Source organism: Acartia tonsa, chromosome 14, assembly GCF_053477335.1.
Source record: "Acartia tonsa isolate MP-2025a chromosome 14, ASM5347733v1, whole genome shotgun sequence".
In the NCBI taxonomy this organism is placed as follows: Eukaryota; Metazoa; Arthropoda; class Copepoda; order Calanoida; family Acartiidae; genus Acartia; species Acartia tonsa.
In genome coordinates, this window is record NC_137273.1 from 31,682,150 (window position 1) to 31,707,110 (window position 24,961).

A 24,961-nucleotide genomic window follows, 5' to 3' on the forward strand; every position below is an offset into this window, starting at 1 on the left:
TAAAACAAAAAGATTTAAATAAACGAGAAAATAAAAATCTAAGAAAAACAATAATAAACTCTAATACTTGAAATGAAAGCATATTAGTGTTAAAAGTAATACTGTATAATTTTTTTAATCCGACTTATTTCAGCTGGATAAAAACCGGTTCTTTAACCAAAGTCAAAGTTTTATATTCAGTGGCGTGCATAGCAATTTTCCAGAGGTAAAAACGGGAAGGTAGGCCTTCCCAATTTCAATTTTAATGGGGGTGTTACTGTTGACACCCCCTACCACACGCCACTCCTTGAATTAATATTGAATCCTGAATCTCAGCTTCTTTATAAACATTTCTTTGATTTGTTTGGTTAGTCTAGTTTCTTAGGTTTGGAAATATAGGCCTGAAATAAGAAAAATATTTTGATTAACAATATTTCAGTAAACTTATAGCTTTCCCACAGCCACTGAAATAAATAGAATTTTAATCAAGCTAGGTGGTCGATATATTTCCGCGGAATACAAACCAGTTCTAAACTGTAATGAAAAAAAAACTACTGTTGTTTTCGAGGATACAAAATGGTATGACATTCAGTTACGTCCAGGAGAGTGGTGAAGGGCTGTATAACCCCCCCCCCCCCCCCGCCCCCCCCCCTGCGTCCCCAACCCAAATCTGCAGCATAAAAAAATATTCTTAGAAATATACTAGACTTTCCTACATCCCCCTCCCTCGTATAAAAATATTTATGGTTTAATGCCATAATTTTTTATGATCAGGTAATTTTTTTTAGGTAATGGGCTATCCGTTACGGGTGGTTCGAACCTAAATGTCGAAAAGCTTCGCCTTTAATATTTAATAATAAGATTACCTTTAAATAAAAGTTAGCGAAAAGAGCAAAATACAGCATTCCATGTCCAATGATAATATAACAGTAAACCTAAATACAGTAAATACAGTATTCTGTATCCAATTATAATATATCAGTTTGTATGAGAAGTCCTAAACGTGTGCATGGTATTGAAGTGCTCTAGTTTATAAGCCTAGGCATTCCTCCTACTCTAACTATTTATATTTCGAACCTAACATAGCAGCAGTAGGAACCATAACTAAAGTCTTTAGTTATGACGCGGTGTCGGGCCGAGATCCGAATCAATCACCCACCGACGACAAGCGGATTTGCTACGTGTTCAGCCACGGCTGCGGGTTGAGTGATTAAGACAGGGAATCGGATACTTATAAAGATACTTCTCATCTAAAGAAATCCACGAAAAGTTCTAAAATAGTAAAAATAATAAAATGTTCTAAAAATGTCAGCTTAGAAGATTGATTTTGAAATACAGAATTTTATCTTTTAAAGGAACATGGATATTTTTTCAAGAACTTTAATTGCCTAAAAAGAAAGTTTTTTTTATTAAAAAAATATGCTTTCCTAAGGCTCTTTGGGATAACACAATAGATGGTGAATTAATGTTCATTTACATACCTAATGATTATTAACTAAATCATCATTTTCTGTAGATTAATCATTAGTTTAAAAGTTTGGACCGTAATATTTCTAGTTTTGCTTCAAAACCGACTAATTTCCGCTGGATCATAATTGAGACTATTTTCTTAGATAAATTATATTAAAAAATACTAAAATTAATATCAGCTTTGATTGCCCGGGCCTTCGGCTCCTCAGGGCAACTAAACTAAAATTAATCTTATATTTTTTTTATATTACTATCCACGGAAACCTGTCTCTAATAATTGTTTCTTACCTTAGGATAGTCGCACTCTACAAAGAGCATGGGTAGAGAGTGTAGACCAAATATTGTAAACTGTAGCATCTTAATAAATAGATAGATAGATAGTTTATAGATAGATAGATAGATAGGATAGATAGATAGAGGGATAGATAGACAGAGGAATAGATAGATAGACAGATGGAGAGACAGACAGATGGTTGGATAGATAGATAGGTAGATAGACAGAGCAATGGATAGATATACAGATAGATGGATAGAGAGGTATGGATACATAGATAGACATATAGATAGATTAATAAATAGATAGATTAGATAACAGACACAAGAATGGATAGATGGGTAGGGAGTGTAGCCCAAATATTGTAACTGTAGCATCTTAATAAATAGATAGATAGTCACTGAGAAAGATAGTTACATATAGGGCTAAGTAGATGGATTAACCAATAGATAGATGGACTGATAGATATAAAAAGTATAAAAGACACACAGATTTTTTGGAGACCGGAAGTTTTTCTTTACATTAAATCCGCTCAATAAATAGAATAAAATATTTGTCAGTCTGTCCATCAGTCCGTAAAGCTTAGAAGTAGATGGGTTTCATCTGAAATGATTGAGTAATTCCTACTCTGTAACATACTTTGTCTGTCCGTCTGTCTAGGAGCACTTGAGGAGGGGGGAGTTAAATCCATAAACCTATTTTTTTAATTTAGATTTATTTTAGCTTTAAAAAATTTTTTTTTATTTTTTTTTGGGGAGGGGGCAATTTTTTTCTATGGTGATTTCTCTTAAGAGGGTGGTGGTACCCGCCCCCAAAATAGTTATAAACCTTCCCGGGACCTATGAGAAGATACCCTGTAAAGGAGAACCCGATTGGCTCAGCGGTTAGCGAGATCCTTCGGTACAGACAAACATCCTTTTACTTTATTATAAGGACTAGCGGCTTCGCCCCTAGCCTCTAGGGGCTTTGCCCCAAGAGGTTTAATCAAACCAATTTTTCGTATTTTAGATTTAAAAGAAAAATTAAAAAAAAAATTTTTCTTTGGGGGGGTAATTTTTTTTTTTGGGGTGGGGGGTAGTCGACACCACTATTTTAATTTTAGTTTTTCATTTTTGGGGGGGTTGGGGGTGTCCCACCCCCAAGATAATAGCTTAAAACCATCACAGGACCAGTAGGTATAATCCCTGAAAAGTAGAGCCCAATCGGTTCAGCGGTTACTGAGATCTTAAGCTTCAGACGGACAGACAGACGGACAGACGGACAGACAGACATCGTTCTACTTTGTATTATAGATATGTCTCAAAAAAATTTGTTTTCATTTCTGTACTTCGCTACTTATGTATGTTAGTATTCTTGTTATTCATAGATGTCAACTCCAGACCAATTAAATTACAAAACAGAATAAAACAAGGATGGCATCATCTATAAGTAGCGAAGCACAAAAACGTATAAACGGACAAAGTCGGTTGTAGGAATATAAAGAGAAATTAGAAATCACAAAACCTTTTGATACAGACAGATTATGGTAAGGGGTATATTCACTAAACAAATCAGCAGTCTATTTTAAATAGTAGCCGAGAAAATCAAATTTTTCTACACGGCGTTACGGACTTATGAGACGGACAGATATAGTAGATTGTAGAATAACTTTGCTACAAAAAAACTGTACCTGTAGTTTTGTCAAATACCTTTTCCACCACAAAAACTTCTGCATCTAAAAAATATTTTTAAATAATTTTTAAAGCTTTTAAGTTTAACAGTTAGCTCACTTAGACATTTTAGAACTTTCCAATCGATTTTAAACTTTGCATGATGATTCCTATAACAGGTAAATGCAATTTAGGAAGCGTAGTAACTCTGTAAGCATTGCCACTGTGCCAGAAAGCCCGTACGTCCATTTAAAACGTGTCAATTTTCAACCTTTTCAACAAAAGTTTTTATGTGTTATAATTATCCTATTTATAAATTTTTGTAATAATGATTCCAATTACATCAAGGTATAATGTTTTAAGCGAAGCATATTTGAAGAAGTGACTCTTACAAACTCTTAATAGAATTTTAAAATTAATTCTAGATTAACAATTTAATTAAATTTCAAGTGAAGTTAATAATATTTATATTTTAGTTCAATAACAGTTTTAAAAGTTTTAAAGATTTCATAAATTTACATTTTTATCTTAAAATTTATCATTTTTTCTTCTAAATGTATGTCTATATGTTTGTACCTCTGTCTGTCTGTCTCTCTATCCGTCTACCTATATGTCTAACTAACTGGATATTTGTTTGTCTGTTTGTCTCTCTATTCTTCTGTCTGTATGGTTATGTATGTGTTTGTCCCTCTATCTGTCAGTCTATATATATGTCTATATTCCAATTAATCTATATATTTTTTTATCTGTCAGTCTGTCTACCTGTCTGTAACTAATTGTCTGTCTGTGTGTCTTTCTGTCTGTCTATCCATCTGTCTGTCTGTCTATATGTGTGTCAGTCTATCTGTCTGTATATCTAATTGTCCAACTGTCTGTCTGTCCTTCTGTCGTCTATCTGTTTGACTGTCTATTTTTCTGTCTAGCTGTACTAGCTGTCTTTCTATCTGTGTCCAAATCTGTCTGTCTAAATGATTATCTATATGTTTGTCCACCTATCTATCTGTCTGTCTTGCTATATGTCTATCTTTCTGTCTGTTAATCTGTCTTGCTATTTTGGATATCAATGTATCTATCTAGCTACTAATTGGCTATCTAACTATCTATCAACTTACCTCTGGACCAAAAGCTGCCAAGAAGTAGTAAGTATACATGAGCACGTGGATGAAGGCATTCAAAAATCCGCAGAAGGTTGTGTGGCCACCTAAAAATATAGAATTAAAATCTTTTCCTTACAATTTTTACTAGGGTTACTGATCCCAAATCATAGACGTCCAAACCGAGGGGGTTAAGAGTTTTCAGCCTTGCAGATCATAACCACTGACGAACCGTGGGCCAAACTAAACAAATTTTAAAAATCAGTCTGACAACACTAACCTCCAACAAATCTGGGGCCAAACCAAACAAAGATGGGTAGACCGCCATGATGAACAATGTGTAACACAGTGAGATGGCTCCACTTCTTGCGTAGGACGAAGAAAAATGAGTCGAAGAAGTCGACAAATTTAGAGATGTAATACCAGTAGGTCACTTCCAGAGCTGCCAAGCCCAAAGAACTAAAATAATATTTTTTAGCGAAAAACTACCCTTTATTCCCTTTAGCTGTCTGTCCGTAATGCTATGTCTGCTATTGAAGATAGACGGCTGAATTTTTTTATGAAGGCACAAAAAGACATTAGAAATCCTTTTTTTAAAAATAAGGTTTAGCTAGTGATTGCATATTTATCAACTGAACATCTACTAGATAATTTACTTTGTCCGTTTGTCCTTTCATGAATCTTTTGCTTCACTAGTCACTACTTTTGAATTTTATCATCCTTGCTTGGTTCCAAAGTAATAAATCTCAGGAATCTTCAAAACGTTAGATACTTGGAAAATTGGACCTATTTCTTTATCTCTTTAGTGTCTAAATCAATTATATTAATCTTCAGGAGGTGTAATTTTGAATATTACAATTCATTATTACATCGTCTTATTCCTAAGTAAATCTACAAGTACTAAATCTGCTGATAAATATTACATTAAAACAATACCTGGAATATTAATGTTCTTAATATGTTTTACCTCTCAGTGTAGTCAACAGGCTGACAAATCCAATCATAATGATACAGCCATAGGATTCCAGCCTTGATAGATAGATAGATAGATAGATAGATAGATAGATAGATAGATAGATAGATAGATAGATAGATAGATAGATAGATAGATAGATAGATAGATAGATAGATAGATAGATAGATAGATAGATAGATAGATAGATAGATAGATAGATAGATAGATAGATAGATAGATAGATAGATAGATAGATAGATAGATAGATAGATAGATAGATAGATAGATAGATAGATAGATAGATAGATAGATAGATAGATAGATAGATAGATAGATAGATAGATAGATAGATAGATAGATAGATAGATAGATAGATAGATAGATAGATAGATAGATAGATAGATAGATAGATAGATAGATAGATAGATAGATAGATAGATAGATAGATAGATAGATAGATAGATAGATAGATAGATAGATAGATAGATAGATAGATAGATAGATAGATAGATAGATAGATAGATAGATAGATAGATAGATAGATAGATAGATAGATAGATAGATAGATAGATAGATAGATAGATAGATAGATAGATAGATAGATAGATAGATAGATAGATAGATAGATAGATAGATAGATAGATAGATAGATAGATAGATAGATAGATAGATAGATAGATAGATAGATAGATAGATAGATAGATAGATAGATAGATAGATAGATAGATAGATAGATAGATAGATAGATAGATAGATAGATAGATAGATAGATAGATAGATAGATAGATAGATAGATAGATAGATAGATAGATAGATAGATAGATAGATAGATAGATAGATAGATAGATAGATAGATAGATAGATAGATAGATAGATAGATAGATAGATAGATAGATATATTACCTTATATACAAGGAATGCATTTATGACTGTCTGCATGAGATTGTACACGAGTAGGACTGTCCGCAGGTTGTAGGCAGTTCTACATACACAGTTCTTTACTACTTTCCATATGTTATTTGTTATTTTGTCCTGTCCGCCCGTCTGGTCATATAGCTCTGTATGTCACAACATTAAGTATTTTAGCTAACAAGGTTTCATAATTTTAAGTATTGTTATATACGACTTATTTAATTCTATTATATTTTCTTAATTTTTTTGTTTTTCTTAATATTTTTAGTTATCTCATCCTTTTTTGAAGTCTTATAGTAAAGAATTATAGGGTAACTTTTCTCCTTCATATATTTAGGGAGGGGAAGAAGGGGACATTAAACTAAAGTTTTCTACGCATATTTTCTGACACAATACAATCTGTCCCGATTTTGTATTACTTTTGCGGAACATTTTTCCAGTTACGTCATATTTTTCTTTCCCGAAAAAGGGAAGGGGGAAAGAAAAAAAAGGGAAGGGGGGAAGAAAAAAGAGATGGGAGAAAAGGGGGTTTTCCCCATCTCTTTTGAAGAGATTTTCTTCCCCCCTTCCCTTTTTCGGGAAAGAAAAATATGACGTAACTGGAAAAATGTTCCGCAAAAGTAATACAAAATCGGGACAGATTGTATTGTGTCATATTTTCTCATTCGTTGCCTTAAAAATATTTTGTCCTTTTTATCAAATCTTGATTGGTCTGTATACAAACCTTAGGAAATATCTAAACCTCAATCAATCAAGGGGTAATTTTGTTTTTCACAATTGGGGATTTTCATCAGTTCATCATCTATAGTCCTATCCTTAAAGATCCCTGGGTGGATAATAATCATTTCTAAAACTCGCAGATTTTTTTTTACAAGATGCGAAGATGATTAAAGTCCCTCCAAAGATTATGACGTCATAAGATAGAATAGCCAATAAGAGACCAGTATACACTGTAATTGACCAATGGTAATATTTTTGCTGGCCTCCCATTGGCTATTCTGTCGTATGACGTCATAATCTGTGGAGGGACTTTAATCATCTTCCAAGATGCAAATTCTGAAGCTATAAAACTTGAATTTAAACACACCTTAAAATTGTTTAATAGTACAAATATTACAATTTCAAATTAAGCGTAAAAAAAAGAAATGGCGTTTACAAAAAAATTCTGGATGAACAATCTGACCACATTATTGGTCATCAACAAAAAAAAGTCATTCAAATGAACAATTTAATTTCTAAGAATAATGGATTTATTATTACTTGGATATTACGCCATATTATCATGTACTTTAATAAAGTGAAACTTGTAGCTGGCTAAAATAATGAGACCTTCCATCCACCCCATTCCCTCATCTCCTACTTAATGAACGAACTGGCCAATCTGCAGCCCACAAAGAATTTAGGTCTTGGTAAAGTTTAAGGCTATTTTCTGCCTCCTCCCTCCTTTACAGGAAAGCTAGAGTCTATGGGAGCAGCTGCTAGTAATCGTTACAAAGAAAGAAACATACTTCTTTTTAACTTTTTGGAATGATATAATTATCCTATTCATCTGATTTTTTGTGATATCTAGGACAACATGGCACAAAAATCTACTTTTTACAGCATGTTGTTTATAAGCAATTCTGTAACAAATTTTGACTAATTTTATGCTTATTAAGCTCTTATACTTTACAAGTGTTATTTTCGTAATTGACCTTCCTTCTAATTTAAAAACTGTCCTTTTATGGATGTTGTCATCCTTGTTTTTAGAGAATTTATTAGAGTAAGATCAACATTTTAATGATTAAAAATAACAAAATTCTTAGAACATACCAGTTTAAGGTGACTATATAAATACAAAGAAATCAACATTGTAAAAATATCAGGAATATCAAGGGTTAAGACAATGGCCGACTACTTGATGTACATCCCCAATGTTAATACACAAAATTACCCCTTCTGTAGATTACAATTAGTGTTTGAAACTTATGGACACTCAATTTAATAAACTAACCAATTAAAATTCATTCAAAGTTCCCAAAGTTGTTAAGCCAACGAATAAGAAAACGTTATTAAAAATTTTTGGGACTAGTGTAAAAAACAGCCCATTGTCCCCTCTCTCTCTCACTGGAAATTATGCATTTCAAAAATGAATTTATTGTGTTTATACAAAAACTTTTAAATTTTCAGCTACTCTATAACTTACTTTTTTTCGTCTGTCTGTCTTTGGGGCAAGATTTTATTTCTTAGCTGCTACGATCTTTTTAAAATGATATTTTTTGTGAAGATTTCTCTGACCACTGTACATTTAATTTGCTTTTTCATTGTTGTTGCTATTTTGAGAATACATTTTTTTGGTGAAAGTGTAAGGACATATATTGCGTTGCACTTATTATATTAGTTAGCGGGAAGGCAGGGATATAAAGGGATAAGACAATGGCCGAAAGATTAATGTTCATCTCCAATAGTGATAACCAAATTACCCCTTCTGTAGATTAAAATTAGTAGTTGAAACTTAACGAATCAACCGATCAAAATTCACTAAAGTCCTCAAAGTTGTTATTAAACGAATAATAAAACTTTGGGTACTTGTGTAATAAACAGTCAATTTTCCACTCTCACTCTCTCTCTCTCTCTCTGTGTGGTGGGAAGGTGTGTTTCTTTAATAGAGTTACGTTATATAAGAGTGCGAAGGGACTTTGATTAATACACCCCACTGACATTATGTTTTTTTTTTTGGGGGGGGGGGGTGGGAATTAGACTGTGAATAGTACTAGCCTCAAAGTTTTATAACAACGTTTTCCCAGTGATAATAAACAAAATTACCCCTTATGGAGACTATAGATATTGGTTTGAAAGATCAGACACTGCTAATTTCAACCAACTAATCAAGATTCAATAAAAGTACCCAAAGTATAAAGCCAACGAATGAGGGGGCATGATTTAAAACTTTGAGTACCATTATAATTTAGATTTCAATGTCCACTCCATCCTATTGATTTAATTATTATGGTTGTTCTGAACTCTAGTAATTGTAAAACTGTTTTGTCCATTGCAAGTTGGAATTTTTGTAGAAGATTTATCTACAGAGTGTAGCTACTCTCCAGCTTTAAGTATCTGCTAGAAAAGTTGTGCTTTGTCATGCACGTGATATTATCAGCAAGAGTTTGGGAATGCCTTGGCTGTTCAACCATGCTTCCCCCATTACTAAAATTTTATTTAATTATAAGTTTGATAAATATAACTTGATATTCCAATTTGCATGGTGATTCCTGAAAGATTTAGGTTCAATTTAGAAAGCTTAATGATTTTTAATCATAACAAGAAAGTCCAATTTAAATTTGATAATTTGATTGCATTTTGGAGAAAAAAATCTTACTTATTATCCTATTCACTTGATTCTTAAGCACAATTGTAGGCTAATGATCTCTATAATCAAGTTTAAAATTTTAGTATGTCTATATCAATTATCTTATAATTAGGTAATTATGAGATAGATTTATAAACAAGTTCTGTCTGACCCTTTGATTAATTGGGCTTCGCTTAAATGGATGTCGTCATTCTTATTCTTGAAATGATTGCGTAAAAAATTCCTTAGCCTAATGTACTTTTAGCTTCAGACAGAAGGGATAAAAATTAGATCTCTAAAAATTAAATTTTTATAAAAACATGAATGACAACATCCATAAAGGTGAAGCTCTAAAATGTAAAAATACTTACAACAAATATTTTCAAGGAGACAATAGACTATTAATGGATGTACATCCCCAATAATTACAGACAAAATTACCCCTAAACTAATTGGTTGAAAAGTTTTGGCATTGTTATATTTAACCAACTAGTATGGGTAAAATACAGCGAATGAGAGAATGTGTAGTAATGTGCCATATTAATTATAAATATTTATTAACAAGGATGACAACATCCATAAAAGCGAAGCACTGAAACGGTAGGACAAACGGACAAGAACACTTATATAGTGTCAGAACTGAATAATCAGAATATAAATGTATAAGAGTTGAAGCAAAATTGTAAGTAAATTTGTTGAAAAATTGCTTTATACAGGATAATGTTTAAGGACATACTTACATATTTAGGACTTGATTATAGAGTTGCTTCGCTTATAACATTATAATTTGTTGTCCCAGGAATCAATATACCAAAAATCAGATCAATCGGATGATTAGATCACATAAAAATTTGTTGTTAAAAAAGTAAAAAAATCGACATGTTTAAAATGGACGTACGGACATTTTTGTAATGATAATAGAGTTGCTACGCTTTCTAAATCGTACCTAACTACTAAATGAATCACCATGCAAAATTTGAAATAGATAGAACAATTCTAACATGCCTAAATTAACGAAAAAAGCTATCCGTTATCTTTGCATATATCTATTACTATTGTTACTATGCTAGCATATTTTGCAGGAAGAGAGAGGACAATGGAGATGAAATTAATCTACAGCTGTCCCTGGATATTTTATAATAAGTCAGAGATCTTAAGGGATAAGACAATGGATGATAAATTGATGTACATCCCAAAATTAACTATTCTGTAGACCAAAAAGTTTTGAAAATGTTTTATCTATTAAACCAATTAAAATCAAATTACTATCAAAAATGACATAACCAACAACCATAAAAATTCTTTAAAAATTTATAAGAAATAAAATTCATTATATTTTCATTAATCTAAAGATTTGAATTATATTTTACTAGACGCTATGCCTCTAGAGGCCTCTAAGGATATTTGAGGGAATCAGGGAATATATATCAACCCTCCTATTTTCATTTTAGTTTTAAAAAGAAAAAATATAAAGGTGTTTTTTTGGGAGGGGGGGGGGGGGCGATTTCTCTTAGGATGGTAGAGGCACCATTACCCAAAATGCTTAAGGCCCTTCACTGGACCTATCGGAGAACCCGGTATTAGTGTCGGACTGATTATGACGTAACAAAAAAAAATAGCCAATGAGAGGACATTATTGACCAATGGTAAAATTCATAGTAGCCTCTCATTGGCTAATTTTTTTTGTTACGTCATAATCAGTCCGACACTAATACCGGGTTCAAAATTAATACCAGTTTTGTTAGTCCTTCGGCCCCTGGAGTCTAACTAAACTGGTTTTAATACATAATTTTTCATTTTAATATCTGCGGAAAGCTGTCTAGAATACCTTGCAATAAATACCTTTTTCAACTTTTATAATCGATGATTACATATACGTCCAATGGAAGGGGAAAATGGGTGTTTGTTCACATTATTTGTTTCTCTTTAAATATAAATTTAGGTTAGTGGGTTTACCCCCTTTTTAGGCCTCTAGAGGCAGTTGCTGCTAGTATATTTTTTACAAAAATGTGCCACGAAAGAGTGTTTAGTGTAAGTATGGTCCTGCAGGGTTAGAGGCTAGGGCCCCCACACCCCCCACAAGAGCTAGAAGTAACTTTTCAATACAGTAAGGAGGGGAGGGGGCAACGGATATTAAATAGGTTGAAATAAGAGCACCAAAAGTTTTCCAAACTGTACAAAACTATAATGCGCAACAATTGGTCATTAGATAAGCCCTAGTGATTGAAACGCGCGTAGTCCCGTGGATGAAACTAGTATAGACCAGTATTACTATCTTGTACTTGTAGCGGTGTTCCTTCACAGTCGCATTTTATCGCATCCGCGAGTGGTGTGTTTAAATCTAATCATTAGCAATGGATATAGAATACGTCACGTGGATATCATATATTGGTTAATTTGTTCCTCCATGGTCAATGGAGGGGATGGGGGGGGGGGCTTTCGTTTGATTAGCAGGCTGGTAAAAACATTTTATTATGGTATGCGAGAATCTGACACAACCCAATCTTTCCCGATTTTGTATAATTTTTGAGGAACACGATTCCAGTGACGTCATATTTTTCTTTCCCGAAAAAGGGAAGGGGGGAAGAAAAAAAGAGATGGGAGAAAAGGGGGTTTTCCCCATCTCTTTTGAAGAGATTTTCTTCCCCCCTTCCCTTTTTCGGGAAAGAAAAATATGACGTCACTGGAATCGTGTTCCTCAAAAATTATACAAAATCGGGAAAGATTGGGTTGTGTCGAGAATCTCTCACAATTATATCCACGTATTCTATTATTTTTATTAGCACAGCAATTAACCAAGGGAGGGGTGGGGGGTGAATTCTAATGGGAGTTTGACTTCTCCCATACCCTCCTAATGCATGCTACTGATTAGAAGTAAATGGTAAAGGGGCAGTTTGTCCTAAAGTAATATTTAATATGCGTTTTAAATTACTTTAGAATGTGAATTATGTGCGGATGTGTACGACCATCACTTCTATCTAGTTATATATTACTATTGCCCAAATAAAGGAATGATTAAATAGATTACAAACTAAATAAAAGTTTGTAATCTATTTATTTTAAACAAAATTACCTTTTAAATTAGATCAAAGTTATTGGTTAAAAAGTTTAGACACTGCGCTGGTATGAACTAAGATTTCACAAAAGTATCCAAAGTTTTTAAGCTAATGATTAAAATAAATTAGGTTTGGGCCGGATACTTTTTTGGCCGAATACCGCATAACGGATATCCGGAATCCGCCCGGATATCCGGTATCCAGGTAGTTTCAATATCCAATATCCGGCAGGATAATGAAAATGACCGGATATCCGGCCCAAACCTACATGAAATTTACACTTTTAGATTTTGTTGAATATTGAATTCTTTGTTTCTATATATTTTTCAACACTCTTTTCTCTGTCTGATGTGTTGATCCGTCGCTTTTATGGATATTGTCAACCTGGTTTTTATAAGAATAATTAGCAATTCCTTGATTCCTGGAACGATAGAAACCGTCCACCTAAAATTTACGATTTTCTACTTTTTTACAAGTTTTTTTAAAGTTTTAAAATCATAAATTGTTTTCAAATGGCGCAATTTTAAAAACATAGAAATCATTACTGATTATTTCACTATTTACATATCATTTTCAGTGTTAATATCCCATGATTTAAAAAATTTTTAAAGGAGAATTTCTTGACCGATTAGGCTAAAGTATAAATGAGTCATCTTTGTTAACAAGTTTTTAAAAATACATGTACGTCTCTTCATATTTTCATTGATTTTCAGCAAAATTTGTTTAGACTTTTAATTATATCAAGATACTTTCAAAAACGATGAAACACTATAATTATTAATGTTCGTTTGTTCGACTTTATTACTAGCAAAGATGGTCCTGCCTGTTGCTCATAAACCAGGGTCCAAGCTTCAGTACTGAAAAAATAACAAATATTAGGTCCAATCTAGGTATCTTAAGGGGTTATACAAAGGACGATAAATTGATGTATAGATTATTGTAGAGTCTATAGATCGAATGGTTGACAAATTTAGACACTCCAATCAGGATTTGATAAAAGTCCTCAAAGTTTTTATAGAACTTTTTAAAATAAAAACTTTGGTGACCTGTTTGATTTACAGTGCAGTCCCATTCCCCCTTCCTTCATGGGACAGCTGTCTAATTAGATAAGAAAATATCCATACTGTTGAGAGAATACCTCTTAAAAAGATAGTAATACCTATTTCAATATAATTATTTTTCATTAAAAATAACTTAAATGACTAATAAGACTATTAATATGCAGGGAGGGAGGGGACATTGGACTTTTTAATATTCTAGTCCCCAAAGTCTTATAATAACGCTGGCTTAACAACCTTGGAGACTTAGTGAATTTTGATTGGTTGGTTCATTTAGTTGAGTGTCAAAATATTTCAACGACTAATGATATTCTACAGAAGGGATTATTTTGTGTATCATCATTGGGGATGTACATCAATTTATCGGCCATTGTCCTATCCCTGCAGAAACCTACTTATTATGAAATACATAAAATTTTATATTTTCTTAGTATCGATATAAGATACTGATTCCAAGAAAAAAGTAAAATAAATTTTCTGTTATACATAGTAGAAAGGTTGTCTGTCTGTAATTTAAGACCTCGAAAACCTAAATTTAAGTCTTGGATGTTTTAAAGCCTTTCACCCTTTCGAAAATATTTTCAGGGGCACAACCGCTTATAATAATTATAAATTGATAGAAATTATTTTATACAAGATTTTAAAATGTTGAATTTTTTTAATTAAAATGAAATAAAATTATTTTATGCGAGATTTTAAAATGTTGATATTTAAAATTAAAATATTTTAAAATTAAATTATGTTTTAAAATGTCAAATATTCAATATTTTGAAATTTGGTTAATTCTAAATAAATTTAAGAGGGTTTGGCGGCTGCGTTTAGTTGTTTTTTTTGTAAGCCTTTTCTTTAATTCTATAAAATATAAACCGACATAATTGTTTGCGAAATTTTAGCTGCAGCTAGCTGCTGACTTGTGAAACTGAAGCCGAAGCCGGCTTGCGAGCACTAGTTGAAAATTCTATTGATAAGAAAACGAAAAATATTTGGTACTGCGATTAGAGAGATCTTATGGTGCAGATAAACAGAAAACATTAACAGGGCATACCTATAAGAAAATAAATACTGGATAATGCGAGGGTGGGCCATATTACTAGGGATATCTTACCTATGAGAAAATAAATACTGGATAATGCGAGGGTGGGCCATATTACTATGGATATCTTACCTATAAGAAAATAAATACTGGATAATGCAAGGGTGGGCCATATTACTAGGGATATCTTACCTATAAGGAAATAAATACTGGATAATGCAAGGGTGGGCCATATTACTAGGGATATCTTACCTATAAGAAAATAAATACTGGATAATGCAAGGGTGGGCCATATTACTAGGGATATCTTACCTATCAATCGCATCTGTAATAGAAAACAACAACATAAATAAATTTTTAAAAAGCATTAAGAATTATACAAAAATAGTCAAAATGTTAAAATATATCATAAAAAATAAAATACTAAATTCACAGCTACTGTTTAGATCTTTACTTTAACACAACTAAACAACAAATAAAGGAGAAGCGGTCAAACTGGCTGTGTTATAAGAGAGAGAAAGGGAAGGGTGTATAGTTTGAAAAAAAAATCATTTTTTAAAAACAATTGCAACTGCATTTTGAATCAAGTTCTACGATTTAACAATGGTTCAAATTTTCTAATATAAAATTTTTCTCGTGCTAATCTTATCCAAGGATTATTACTCTTAAGTTGCTCAAAAGGAACAAATTGTAAATGGCAAGGGTTGTGGCCATTTTGTGAAAAATGTTGTCCTACAGTTTTTACAGAGTTTGGTTCAATTGAATTTTTGTGTTCTCTGAATCTATCCACTGCTTTACGTCCTGTTTGTCCAATATATTGTGGATGAGATTTACATGTTCCATTATCTTTAGTACAAGTTATACAATATATAATATTTTCCGAGTTAAAAGTCAAATTAGATAAAATAGGAATAGTTTCTTTTGTTACAGAAGATACAATGTTGTTAACAAATTTAGGTGAAAATTTACATAACATACAATCATTACCACAATGTTTAAAACCTATCTTATTTCTGGAAGGTCTCTTTGGAACTAAACTTTTTGGCAACTTTGCTCTTATGAGAAATTCTCTTAGATTTTTTGGTTTTGTCCAGCACACCATCGGTGGCTCTGGAAAAATCTTTTTTAATAAAGGGTTTTGTGTCATGACCTTCCAGAATTTAAACAAAATATTTGAAATATGTGGCAACCGTGGATCATATTGTAAACTAAGAATTGGGCGGTTTACAATTTTCTTCTCAACTTTTTTCAAGGCAGTTGACCTATCAATTGCAGAAACACATTCAAAAGCTTTTAAAATGTAATTTGGTTTGTATCCACGGGTCAAAAGTAATTCTTTTAAAGTATCTAATTGTTTTGCAAAATCTAAATTATCACTACAAATGCGTTTTAATCTCAAAGCTAATGAATAAGGAATATTTTCAGTTATATGACTAGGGTGACAAGAAGATGTAAGCAAATAAGAACATTTTTTGCCAGGTTTAACAAATAAATCAGTTTTAATATAACCATTTTTATCAATTGATATCACAGTGTCTAAAAATTCTACAGATTTGGTCTCGAAATTGTAAGAAGCTTTAAATTTAAGATAAGGATGAAAATTGTTCAAATGTTCAATAAACTTTAAAAGTTGTTGCTCAGTGCCAGTCCAAAAGAAAAAAATATCATCAATATATCGTTTGTAAACATTCGATGGCACCCATGAATAAACAAGCAAAAGTAGGAGCAACACGCGTCCCCATTGCTGTCCCAATACGTTGTAAATAATACTTATTATTAAAAACAAGCACATTACATGTTAGCACTAGGGTTAAAAGAGTAATTAAGAATGAAGTTGGAACACTTTTATCACTTCTTGTTTCTAAAAATTTACCAAATATATTTATTCCCTCGTCTAAGGGAATGTTGGTATACAGACTTGACACATCTAGAGTCACAGGAAAAATCATAATACTAGGGATATCTTACCTATGAGAAAATAAATACTGGATAATGCAAGGGTGGGCCATATTGCTAGGGATATCTTACCTATAAGAAAATAAATACTGGATAATGCAAGGGTGGGCCATATTACTAGGGATATCTTACCTATGAGAAAATAAATACTGGATAATGCGAGGGTGGGCAATATTACTAGGGATATCTTACCTATGAGAAAATAAATACTGGATAATGCAAGGGTGGGCCATATTACTAGGGATATCTTACCTATGAGAAAATAAATACTGGATAATGCGAAGGTGGGCCATATTACTAGGGATATCTTACCTATGAGAAAATAAATACTGGATAATGCGAAGGTGGGCCATATTACTAGGGATATCTTACCTATGAGAAAATAAATACTGGATAATGCGAGGGTGGGCAATATTACTAGGGATATCTTACCTATAAGGAAATAAATACTGGATAATGCAAGGGTGGGCCATATTACTAGGGAACTTACCTATGAGAAAATAAATACTGGATAATGCAAGGGTGGGCCATATTACTAGGGATATCTTACCTATGAGAAAATAAATACTGGATAATGCAAGGGTGGGCCATATTACTAGGGATATCTTACCTATAAGGAAATAAATGCTGGATAATGCGAGGGTGGGCCATATTACTAGGGATATTTTACCTATGAGAAAATAAATACTGGATAATGCGAGGGTGGGCCATATTACTAGGGATATCTTACCTATGAGAAAATAAATACTGGATAATGCAAGGGTGGGCCATATTACTAGGGATATCTTACCTATGAGAAAATAAATACTGGATAATGCAAGGGTGGGCCATATTACTAGGGATATCTTACCTATAAGAAAATAAATACTGGATAATGCGAGGGTGGGCAATATTACTAGGGATATCTTACCTATGAGAAAATAAATACTGGATAATGCAAGGGTGGGCCATATTACTAGGGATATCTTACCTATAAGAAAATAAATACTGGATAATGCAAGGGTGGGCCATATTACTAGGGATATCTTACCTATGAGAAAATAAATACTGGATAATGCAAGGGTGGGCCATATTACTAGGGATATCTTACCTATGAGAAAATAAATACTGGATAATGCAAGGGTGGGCCATATTACTAGGGATATCTTACCTATAAGAAAATAAATACTGGATAATGCGAGGGTGGGCAATATTACTAGGGATATCTTACCTATGAGAAAATAAATACTGGATAATGCAAGGGTGGGCCATATTACTAGGGATATCTTACCTATAAGAAAATAAATACTGGATAATGCAAGGGTGGGCCATATTACTAGGGATATCTTACCTATGAGAAAATAAATACTGGATAATGCAAGGGTGGGCCATATTACTAGGGATATCTTACCTATGAGAAAATAAATACTGGATAATGCAAGGGTGGGCCATATTACTAGGGATATCTTACCTATGAGAAAATAAATACTGGATAATGCAAGGGTGGGCCATATTACTAGGGATATCTTACCTATGAGAAAATAAATACTGGATAATGCAAGGGTGGGCCATATTACTAGGGATATCTTACCTATAAGAAAATAAATACTGGATAATGCGAGGGTGGGCAATATTACTAGGGATATCTTACCTATGAGAAAATAAATACTGGATAATGCAAGGGTGGGCCATATTACTAGGGATATCTTACCTATAAGAAAATAAATACTGGATAATGCAAGGGTGGGCCATATTACAAGGGATATCTTACCTATGAGAAAATAAATACTGGATAATGCGAGGGTGGGCCATATTACTAGGGATATCTTACCTATGAGAAAATAAATACTGGATAATGCGAGGGTGGGCCATATTGAGTCCATCAGAAACCATCCTTCAGACCTCAGATCCCTGAATAGTTATTTATCGCATCGTATTATAAACAGCTTTCCGCGGATATAAAAATGTACAACTATTAGATCTAATCCAGTTTTGTTAGCCCCAAAATGCCGAAGGCACGTGCTAATAAAACTGGTTTTGATATTATGATTGTACATTTATATATTGGTAGAAAACTCGATGTAATACGATACGATACATGATTTTTCATGGTGGCTGAGAACCGGTTCTTATCCACCGGATATTAATCGGTCTTGAAAAAATAATGTAAATATGACAACATCCATAAAAGCAAAGCTCTGAAACAGTATGACAGACGAATATTAACCCTTATAGAGTGTCAGAACTGAATTTACAAATATATACGTATATTTGTTGCAAAACTTCTTAATTACAGAATTCTGATTAAGGACATACTTACATTTTAGGACTTGATTATAGAGATGCTTCACTTGTAATATTGTACCTTATTGTAATAGGAATCAGTACTCCAAAAATCAGATCAATGAAGTTAAAAATCAACATGTTTAAAATGGACGTACGGACATTCTGGTAATGATTATAGAGTTGGAACGCTTTCAAAACATACCTAACTACTACAGGAATCATCAAGCAAAGTTTGAAATCGATAGGAAAATCCTAACATGCCTAAATTAACGAAAAACGCTATCCGACCGATCCTACTTATAGAAAAGCTTCGCTTTTAAAAAGCTAGAAGCATAAAGAAAGGAAAAATAACTATTATGTATATTTTTAATAATAACATAGTAATAAAACCAATATTGATATTTCCATAACAAACACGCTTATATATAATTAGTTTCATATCAAAACAGCAAAATATTTAATTCAGACAGCAAACGGACAAATTTTGTTTATTAAAGCAAAGATCTTCTATAATTAGAGTCTGTCCATACGTCCGTCCATCCGTCTGTCAGAAAAGAATAGCCTTTATCGTCAATATGAGCATATTAAAATTGTCCTATTGATTTCAAACTTTGCATGATAATTCCTGTAAATTTTGATACGATTTAAAAAGCGAAGCAACTCGTTACAAGAAAGTCCGTACGTCCTTTTTGACTTTTTTGACAACAATTTTAGTTTATGACGATTATCCAATTCATCTGAAATTTTTGAAATAATGATTCATAGTACAACAAGGTATAAACTTGTAGGTGGGATTGCTCTATGAATAAGTTCTAAAAATGTAAGTTATTATATTTAGTTAAATACAACTTTGTGCAGACTTATAAATTATATTTTGCTTATAAATTCCTGACACTTGAAAGTGTTAATGTTCGTTTGTTATACCGTCAACTTATAAAGCTTTGCTTTTATATGGATGTTGTCATACTTGTTAGTTGAAATATTAATAACTCAACGCATTTTCAAAAGTAAACATTTGCTGTGTTGTTATAATTGTATGCTTTCCATAACCAAAGGAGGGATGGGGTGGTAATTGGACTGTAAATTACACTGGTACTCAAAGTTTTATAAACGCATTCTCTCTTTTGATAGCCTAAAAAACAATGGGTACTTGTATTAAATTATGATTGGTTGATTCAAACTAGCAGTGTTTAAGCTGTTCAATCGATAATTTTAATCTACATAAAGGTTAATTTTGTTTACCATCATCAAATTATAGTCCATTGTCTTTTCCTTTAAACCCTGACATAACACAATATGCTTCAATTACTTTACAAAAATTATTGGGTAAATAAACTTAATTATAAAGTATATGTACTCAAATAAAAAGTATAACAACATCAATAAAAGCGAAGCTCTCAAATATGAGTGTAGTACAAACGAACATTGACACTTGTAGAGTGTCAATAGTTAACTAACAGAATATTAATTTGAAATTGAATAAAATTTATTAAATAAATTCTTAAATATAAGATATTATATAAGGACATACTTACATTCTATGGACTTGATTATAGAGAATCGCCTGCACACGGCCTTTGTAAGGGATATAACATTGGAAGGTTGAAACACCCCCATTTCTGTTAGGAAAATTTCTGCTTTTAATTAGATACCTAGAGGGATAAGACAACGGACGATAAATTGATGAACACCCACATTTTTTATAAACCAAATTATTCCTTTGAATTATTGGTTGAAAAGTTTGGACAGTGCCAGATTGTACAACAGAATTTAGGATTAATTCATGATTTTTTAGGCCAGCGAATGAGATAGAGAGAATGTGTTTACATAGCTTTGGGGAGGAGGTGAAAAGAGAAAAAAGTATTATAGATCGATATTATGACCTCTTGGGTGCTCCGTGATGACGCTTCGGTTACAAGTCTTCTTAATATACTCTTGGTTTGAATTACAATATAACTCGCTCAATCGACCAGGTGTTAAGTAAAGTAACACCCATTAGACAACCAACCCTTTGATTGCACGAAGTGCATGGTAATGAGTTGCGCCTGTTTTGGACCAATGCATTTCTTCTTGTTTAAAAACTATTTATGTCGAGCACCAGACCTAGCAGCAGAAGGAACCATTTTTAACGTCTTTAGTTATGACACGATGTGTCGGGTCAAGATTCGAACCTATCACCTTCCCGAGCTGATGCACTGTGTGTTATGCGACAGTCGATATTATAATAAGGAGGAGGATTTTGTTTTTCCTAACTTGTAGATTTAGAGGATTGTGCCTTTTGTTTTTGCCTCCGAAGAAGACTTGTTATTCAAGAATACTATTTTAGAAAATGGATATAGAAAACGTGGATATTGTGAAAGATTTTCACATACCCTGATAAAATGTTTCTCTGAGCTGGCTAGTATAACGATATCCACTCGACCCCTTATAGCTTTACAAACTCCCATCCCATGACCATGGAGGAAGGTATTGATCAATATCTGAGGACTATATTAGCAACCTGTTACAATATCCACGAAATATTTCAGCATGACATGAATTATTCCAATAACAAGGATGACAACATCCATAAAAGCAAAGCTCTGAAACGGTAGGATTAATGAACATTAACACTTGAGTAGAGTGTTAGAACTGACTAATTAGAATATAAATGTAATAAAGTCGAACGAAACAAAATTATAAGTAGATCTGTTGAAAAACTGCTTAAATACAGGATATTGTTTATGTTTAAGGACACACTTAAATTTTAAGGACCTGATCATAGAGATGCTCCGCTTATAACAATGTACTTTGTTGTCCTAGGAATCAGTATTCCAAAAATCAGACTAAATTTATCACATAAAAATTAGTTGTTAAAAAGCAACATGTTTAAAATGGACGTACGTACTTTGGGTAACGATTATAGAGTTGCTACGTCGTACCTATCTACTAAAGGAATTACCATGCAAAGTTTGAAAACGATAGGACAATTCTACCACGCCTAAATTAACGAAAAGAGCTATCCGTCACGGACGGACCGACCCTAAATATAGAAAAGCTTCGCTTTTAAACATGTTTTACAATACTTTAGTAGGGAAACTACTCTTTGATTAAGGGATTTCTAGATCCATAGAATATGCAGGGCTCGGCAGCCACAGTTGCAGCAGCAAAATTTGAATTCAGCCGCGACCAAAACTTAAGAATTTGGGGGGTAGTGTTTTCTTATTTCTAACACCTGTTGTAGGCAATAACCCTGCAAGGCTATCCAGGACCCAGTATAACCTAACCCAACTTGACAAACAAACAAAAAACTAACCAAACAAATATTTATTTAAATACTTTTTAAAAGCATTCAAAGTGATTTAATAGTTATTTCTCGTATCGTATTATAAACGGCTTTCCGCGGATATAGAATGTACAATTATAAGATTAAAACTAGTTTTTTTAGCCCCGTGGTGCCGAAGGCACCGGCTAAAAAAACTAGTTTTAATCTTATGATGGTACATTTCTATATTCGTAGAAAACTGGATATAATACGATGCTAGACATAGTTTTTTTGTATGGATGAGAACCGGTTCATATCCACCGGATTCGAATGAATACGAGAAATAGATTTATGCTTATACAATATTTCTTTTAATGAAAAAACTATGAAAAATAAACTTCTTCTGTGAGAAAGAAATATTAGATCTGAACATAATCTGTAATAAGTTTGATAGAAATACTTACAAACTTATCTAAATGAGTTTTTTTAGATTGAAAAAACTGTTTTCTTCATAATTCAATAAATGTTTAAAACAATACTTCAAATTTTATTATTGAATCATTGGGAACGTGTTTATGAATCTTTGGGTACTAAAATAATTTCCAGTCCAATGTCCCCTCCCTCCTTGGCTTTAATTTACCTAAGAATCGATAAATAATTACTTGGATGTTGCACCAGATTTTCATGTACTCCCAGCTAACTGAAATAACGATACCCCCTTTAACGACAAAACAAAGCCCATATTTTCCTCTTGTGACGTCATAAATTTCGGGAAAGGGAAAGTAGAACCCCATTTCTCCCATCTCCTTTGAAGATATTTGATTCCCTTCTTCCCTTCTCCTATCCCGAAATTTATGACGTCACAACAGGACAATATGGGCTTTGTCCCTTTAACTCATCCCCTCCTACTGGATGAATGAACTGGCCAATAATCTATATTTACCTAAGCTCCATAATTTGCTGGTAGGACATGACCATACTTGTATTCTGTAGCTCCAACATTTTTAATATATTATTATTTATCACTAGTTATTTACTACGAATTTTCAATTTTGTACTGCTAATTTTATTTTTGACTAAAATGATGAAAATAAAATTTTATTTTTCTTGTCTAACTGCCGCATTTCTGATCTGTAAATAGACAAGAGATTCATTTTTTAACAGATTTTTAAGAATTTGTCCAGTATGGCTTCGAAACCGATTATTATCCGCTGGATTGGAACCGGTTCTCAGTCAAACTGAATAATCATGTATAGCATCGTATTGTGGTATTCGGCAACCGTGAGCCATGCCTATGGCACCCCTGACCGGGGTTCGGTGGAGGGTCAATGGCCCTCCCCCGAGTCCTGGGGAAGGGGTCTGACGACCCCCTCCCTATGCTTAAAATTAATGATTGAATCTGCCAAGTTTATTATGGTTAACTGTATTGTTAATCCTCCCCCACCCTTTCCAGGGATGGGGGATCATTATTGCCCAAACTGACTATTGTGTATGTATTATAATGCTTTTATGTTATGATTATTTATTCCTATCTGTGTAGTTATTGTTTGTTGTATATAGCTTTAGTACCCTTTAGACCTGCAATAAAGTGACAACTGAAATAGATGTTGATTATTATTTGGTGAATGCTAGAGAAGCGTAGCTTCTCTATAGTAAGGTGTCCACGTCTGTCACACTGCCGTAATCTAATTGAACTCCGGTGTCTGCCATTTATCCTCGGCGGATACCACAGTATTACAGAAAATCATCCAGGAATATCAAAATAAAAATCATAAAATTGTTAGCCTGGGCCTGTGGCCCCTTTAGGCCAGACTAACTAGTTTTAATCTTTTATTTTAATATCCGCGTATAGCTGTCTATATATTAATACGATGCGATAACTATTATACAATCCATTTTTAAAAAGTATGAAAATACAGAGTTGTTTTGGATAAATTATGAGATTTCAATAGGAAGCTCATTTATTCTAGTTTTTAAAATAGTATTTAGTTTTGAAGCTACTATCTATATGTATATTTCACAGAGGAGTACAAAAAGTTAAAAAATACATTAAACTGTAATGTTTTTTAGAAAATATATTTTTTATTAAAGAATTTCATACTTGTGAGGTAACGCAAAAATTTCCCCCGTCCCTTTAAAAAAAAATTTAACCTTGCAGTGCAAATTGTTGCTTTCCTTGTACAAATTGAAGAAGATCATTTTAGTACCTTAAAAAATGACGTCATACAGTACAAATTACCAATTATAGGCCAACACACAGACTAAATGACCAGTGGCTGGCCAGTATGACGTCATTTTTTATAGGCACTTTAAAAAGCTTCGAAATCTAAATCTAGTTTTATACAATATCATGTAAATATGTAATTTTATATCAGCAGAAAAAATTATGATCACTTGCAAACACGCCCAAGCTTTCAATTGAGGGTGGTTTGTAAACTGAGGGGTTAAGTAGTTTTAGGGGACATTGGGCTGTTTATTACACTAGTCCCCAAAGTTTTATGATAACGTTTCTTATTCGTTGGCATATCAACCTTGGGGACTTTTATTGAATTTTCATTTTTATTTAGTTGAATGTCCAAACGTTTCAACCACTAATTGCAATCTATAGAAGGGATAATTTTGTGTATCCTCATTGGTCAGTTCCTATTCATAGGCGCGGAGTGTAGCACTGGTATATTGGTGTAGACA

The 24,961-nt window shown here is 32.8% G+C and overlaps 1 protein-coding gene across 1 annotated transcript; it reads right to left on the reverse strand.

Moving 5' to 3' along the window:
• Positions 1–202: 202 nt before the first annotated feature.
• Positions 203–23,406, reverse strand: LOC145306570 (very long chain fatty acid elongase AAEL008004-like). The gene is made up of 11 exons (XM_080148756.1): positions 23,217–23,406; positions 18,575–18,654; positions 13,541–13,574; positions 6,325–6,403; positions 5,434–5,495; positions 4,747–4,925; positions 4,485–4,573; positions 3,393–3,437; positions 1,738–1,806; positions 846–914; positions 203–380 (listed from the first exon to the last, which is right to left on the reverse strand). Exons 1-11 carry the CDS (start codon positions 23,273–23,275, stop codon positions 348–350), a joined length of 798 nt encoding a protein of 265 aa, XP_080004882.1. The 5' UTR covers positions 23,276–23,406; the 3' UTR covers positions 203–347.
• Between the last annotated feature and the right edge of the window lie 1,555 nt (positions 23,407–24,961).